We start from the raw sequence: 5712 nt of genomic DNA on the forward strand, positions 1-5712 counted from the left end.
GATAAAACGGGACTTAACGGATTTAACGAAAAAAATAAAAAGAGTTAACAAAAAAATAATAAAAGTTACTATTTACAATTATATAACTACTTATTATAATAGAATAGATATTAAACATTACCAATCGATGATTATTAATGTACGCATGACATTTGCTTAGGATGTGAAGTCGTTGTCTGTGTATTAAAAACCATTATTGCTTTCCAAAGATTTTTGATAATTGTGGGGAATGCCTTAATTTCAATCATGCATGCATGGTACTGGTCCCTCCACAACTTGGTTGAAACTTATAGCTTATCGACGCATCAACACTGATAGCTATATATATATATTAATAATATTTAATAATGATAGCTATTTTTAACATGATCCACATTGGTCTTGGATTAGATACATATATGTATATTGTTTAGCCTAAAGTGCAGACCAGGGTAGGTGACTATTTATTCAAAATCCATCCATTAAGAGCATTGGCATTGGCTTCATCAAAAGCCAATGCAAATGCATAAATTGATGAACGTGTGAGAAATACCGCTGCATTGGTCTCGGCAAACATAAAATCTGAAGTTTTGACCTACAGTAATTCTTCCGTTTCCTTTAAATTTAAAGGAGCACTGCACATTCATCTTTAGCTTATTTTATTCCATTTTTAATGCCCAACCGATGGTTTTATTTTCCCTCTCTCTTCCCTCTCTCCTTTTTCCTCCCCGCGTTTTCTCTCCCCCATGCCTCTCTTTTTCATTTTTCACCATCAACGGAAACGAAATCTCTCGGATTCTTCACGCAGAACCGATTTTATCAGACCTCTGTCTCGGCAAACCAGCCCTGAGGTCCTTGCCCATTTCTGCCACCGTCGCTGACGCTTTGGTGGCCTTGAAAAATACCGACGACAACTTCATCAGCGTATGGGACTGCGTCGATCACTCGGCCAAGGTTGAGTTTGGTCACGACAACGTCGGCGTTGGCTGTGAGTGCCGTTGCGTTGGCAAGGTGTGCATGGTGGATGTGATATGCTATCTTTGCAGGGATGAGAATCTGTTGTCTCCTTCTGCTGCCCTGAAGGCGCCTGTTTCTGCAATCTTGCCAAAGATTCCTGGACTCGTGAGGCATCTGGAGCCATCTTCGAGGTACTTGATACAGACACTAATAACTTGGATTTTTGTCTATGCATGTATTTTTTCATTTTTTTGAGTTTGATCATCTTTGCAGGGCTCTATCTGGGTTTCCCTTGAATTTCAGTTTTAATGTCTCCGTAGGAGTTTTTCATAATTTTAAATGCTCGTTTGAACGTGATAAGATGTGTTTATTCAACTCCTACGCGTGAAACTGAAGGAAACCATTATTCGTAAATGTTAGACATTTTTATTCATCAAACCCAAGATCGATGTGGTTGAAACAAATTTCTTCAAAAACTCAACCCAAGCCTATTAATTTACAATTTTCAAATTATATATCCTGAAAAATAAATTAGAACGTTGTTTCAGTTATGACCTGAATTGAAAGAAAGACGAAAGCAAATTGACCCAATTCAGCTTAGCCTCCCCTGTTTCAAGCAAGCTCTGCAAAACGTGAATCTGTTTTTCTTGTCTTTTCAGATTGTGGGAAGCCATCAATCTGATTCTGCAAGGAGCCCAGAACCTTGTGGTACTGATACAAACCAAACTAAGCAGCTATTCAAGAAGAAAACAGCTCCAAAAACCCTCGACCACCGGCCCTACTACCATCCACAACGGCCGCAAATTCTACTGGTTGACTCAAGAGGACGTGATCCGGTTCCTTCTCGGCTCCATCGGGCTCTTCTCCCCGCTCCCGGTGCTCTCTGTTGACACTCTTGGCATTATCACCACCGACATCTTAGCCATTGACTATTATTCCCCTGCCTCTTCGGCAATTGGAGCTATATCCCGCTCTCTCTGTGAGCAGACTTCAGTGGCTGATTCTGGTATTGTTATGCTTTGGATCCGTAATGTATTGTGAAGTAGTTGTAGATTTATAGGCTGACTTTGATATGGACTCGTTTCCAGTGTTGGTATATTGGTATTTTGCATTTGATTTGTGTTCCATGCAATCCTAGTGTTCAGTTGTGGTTGGAATTCCTGTGAACATTCTGTGTTTTTTTGTTTGGATTCTGTGGAGAAGTGGGTTTTTGGTTTTCATACTCTCTGACTTTGTGTTCATGGAGCAGTGTTCATGAAGTTAGATTGATGAGCCCCTACTTTATAGAAATACCCTTCTATTTCATTGCAGTTTTTCCCTTGCAAATGGATCATGACCTTGTGCCTTATCATCAAGCTGTTTAACACGACCATAACATGGCATGTGTTTGTGTCTTTGTTCTGTTTGGCCTTCAATACACTACATATATTTTTGGTTTCTATTTTTGTATACCTTTAAGGTATCTGCCTCTTGGTTATTAATAAAAAATTCTCATAAATATTATTATTAAAAAATAATATTATATTATTATTTTGATGAATCAAATGACTAATCCAATGTAGGGATATGGCTAAGGAGGTTTTGGACTTATGGAAAACATGCACTTTTCATCCAATTTTAAAGATGGCTTTGATGAAGCCAATGCCAATGCTCTAACCGCAATGCAGGCATCACGTGGATGAGGCTCTAGATGATCATGATGAATCAATTAAGGTGAATGATAGAGATACGCGTGGCCAATAAATTGATTAGGCCTTGACTTGCATAAGATGGACCAATTAAATGTATCGAAGATCAATACCTCTCATATTGTAAATTATGATATGCATGATAATTTATAGACAACAAGTTACCATTCAAACAATTCAGAATATTAAGTTTTAGCTACATGATAATATATGTCTACACAAGATGAATTAATTATGAGTCCAATATTATATATATATATATATATCTGGTAGGGATATATCGTAGTCACACTAAAACATATTATTGCATTTTAAAATTATAAAGAATATTGTTTAGTACTTGTAATCAAATCGATAGTACGTACTGTGTTGCAATTAAAAATTGGAGGACATCCCTTAAATCAATTAACTACTTGTGCAATATATTTTTGAATTTTACTACGTACTTACAAATCGGTGTTTAATCAGACTACTTCCTGTTAAATGATCAATTACAGTTATTAGAAAAGAAAATTTCAAAACACTATAGAGTTTTTTTGTTTTGTTTAATATTGATACGATAGGTTCCCACATCAATGATCATGTGTTTAGTGGATGATCGAATAAGTAGACTAATGATTTTTTCCTATATTTCTAATGTGGATGTTTCCTATCATGTATAGTGTATATGAACTTTTGTGTCAACAATATATAGCAAAAAAATTCAAAGCTTAATTAAAATATTATATAGTTAACAAATTATTTAAATAAAACTTTTTAATATTCGACTTTAAAATTAAAAAAGTTGTATTATATTTTGTGTTTTGTTTAAAAGTTTAGTTAAGTGGTATTAAAATTTTGGTTTGGATAATAATTATGCAAAGACAAAAAGGTCCCTTTCTTTTTCTATGGAAATTTAGTGTAAACAATCCGAAAAAACAGATCGAGTTCAATAGGAAACACAATTAAAGAGTTGTGGACTGGATTAACATAAAATGCTATGACCTATGATGGAGGAATGTGTATTTATAATTATGACCTAATTGATATCAAGTCCAGGTTCTTAAAACCACCTAAAGTACTATATTATATATATAATCACTTTATGAAATAGGAAACTATATGACAATTCTCTGTGTTTTTGGGCGATTCTTTTGTCTTTCTTCTTTGTAAATTATCTATTGAACTTAACCTGTAGAATAATTACTATTTTGTCCGGAGTAATCATGTCGTTCTTTATTTTCAACTTAAGTTGGGTAAGCAAACTAATTATCTAGTTTTTGGAAAATAACTTGATCAAAACAATATCATCTTCAGCTGCATGATATGATCTACATCGACATGACAGAGATTTTGATTATTTCATAAATCGATACCTCAATCACCATTGCAGGCTCTATATATATCATGAGGCATGATCTGTGGTTGACGTACTCATTCATCCACCTCTACATGACGTGTCAGACGAGAAAAATACTGCATCCATGCGTTTGGATCGTGATCAATTGCATGCATATCAGATGGAAATAATCAATGACTCAGCCCCGCTACATGACTACAAAAAATCATTTTTTTTGCATATATCATCATGTGGACAAGAAATTAAGCCTTGACGACAATGACGTGCATGAAATTAATGGACTAATCCATGGATCCATTAATTTTTGATATGGGACTACTCGTACTGATCAAGTTGTCATGTAAATGTTCAATTTTTGAGGAGACAGAAAACGTGCCAGTAAAAAGAACATCCACTTAAAATAAGGGATGAAGAGTAACAATATTACACTTACTAAAAAGAATTTTTTTTTTTTTTTCAAGTCACCGAAATTATAACACTAAAGCAGTTTAAAGCTGGTATTCATTTTTAAAAATATAAAAGATAATTGGGTAATTATATACATAGAAGATACTTGGGACAGGAGATAAATTCGTTGGGTTTGTACGGAATTTTTTAAATTACTATTCATGCATTATTCATAAACAATGCATGAATAAAAATAAGAATAATACATTAACAATAATGAAAAAAATTATATAATTTGTGCAAACCCGAAACAGCCCCGAGAATCTACCAGTGCTCTTAATATTACAACGCTCATTAAATAAAGAGAAATGATATTTATAGTTATAGTGCGCAAAGTTTCCATGTACAATTAATCTTATTTAAAGAAGTAAGTACGAGACGTACATAAAAACAATTAATTTTTTAATAATATACCGTATTTTTTTTCAAAAAGATTACGTGACAGTACGCATTACTGTATTTAACATTGCTCTTAAAGAAAAGAAGAAGATAATGACTTTCTTTATCTAAACTCTCCCGTTTGTTTTTTAAATTCTATTCAACATATTTCTAGATATATATTTTTCTCATTCAAAATTTTTTGTTTTTTTTTGCACCACATGCGTGTCTTTTGAAAGTCCAAACCGTTAATAAATCCAAATTCTTAACTTGCTAATTGTTAGAGTCCAAATCAATGATAAGTGAAAATCATCAACGTACAAGGGGCTACTCAACTTGATCAGATCGGTTAATCAAACTCGAGTTTAACTACAATTCATTTATTAATAATTAAATTATAGATAAAGTTGGAATATATAATACCAAGAACTATGTTAAAAGAGTGAAGAAAAGAGGGAATGGAAAGAACTATCTTGCTCTTTTCTCATTGAGTAAAACTGAATACAAAAATGCAGTATATATATACAACTCCTTCATGTGTACTGCGGCATATTAGAAAGAAAAAGACAACAAAAAAGCACAACTAATTCTGACATTGTACTGTACTCTATGCATGTATGAAAACATTTCTAACCAACTGCCTCCACTATCACAGCAGTGTAGTGGGAGTCTTTCCATCATCTTCAGACAGTGACTTGGTCTGCTGCTGCTGCTCTGCTGCTGCTGCTGCTGCTCTGTTGCTGCTGCTGCTGCTCTGTTGCTGCTGCTGCTGCTCTGTTGCTGCTGCTGCTGCTTCTTGGCTTGACTTGTGCTGCTGCTTTGCATCTCGGCCACAAGGGAATGAGATGGTGAATACTTCTTTAAACCTTTGAGACTCCCCCTCAAGATGGGCATATATAGATATTAAAAACACCCATCTTGGAT

The 5712-nt window shown here is 34.4% G+C and overlaps 1 protein-coding gene across 1 annotated transcript; it reads left to right on the forward strand.

The window, feature by feature from the left end:
• The first annotated feature begins 403 nt into the window (after nucleotides 1-403).
• On the forward strand, nucleotides 404-2856 carry LOC122297353 (CBS domain-containing protein CBSX5-like). The gene is made up of 3 exons (XM_043107394.1): nucleotides 404-1127; nucleotides 1596-1942; nucleotides 2499-2856. The coding sequence occupies exons 1-3, from the start codon at nucleotides 664-666 to the stop codon at nucleotides 2555-2557; spliced, it is 870 nt and encodes a 289-aa protein (XP_042963328.1). The 5' UTR covers nucleotides 404-663; the 3' UTR covers nucleotides 2558-2856.
• Nucleotides 2857-5712: the final 2856 nt, after the last annotated feature.

Source organism: Carya illinoinensis, chromosome 15, assembly GCF_018687715.1.
Source record: "Carya illinoinensis cultivar Pawnee chromosome 15, C.illinoinensisPawnee_v1, whole genome shotgun sequence".
NCBI classification, from domain to species: domain Eukaryota; kingdom Viridiplantae; phylum Streptophyta; class Magnoliopsida; order Fagales; family Juglandaceae; genus Carya; species Carya illinoinensis.

Coding starts and splice junctions, on each gene's coding strand:
- LOC122297353 (XM_043107394.1), top strand. CDS start 664: ATGGTTTTATTTTCCCTCTCTCTTCCCTCTCTCCTTTTTCCTCCCCGC. Junction 1,128..1,595: donor CATCTGGAGCCATCTTCGAG/GTACTTGATACA, acceptor TTGTCTTTTCAG/ATTGTGGGAAGCCATCAATC. Junction 1,943..2,498: donor GACTTCAGTGGCTGATTCTG/GTATTGTTATGC, acceptor AATCCAATGTAG/GGATATGGCTAAGGAGGTTT.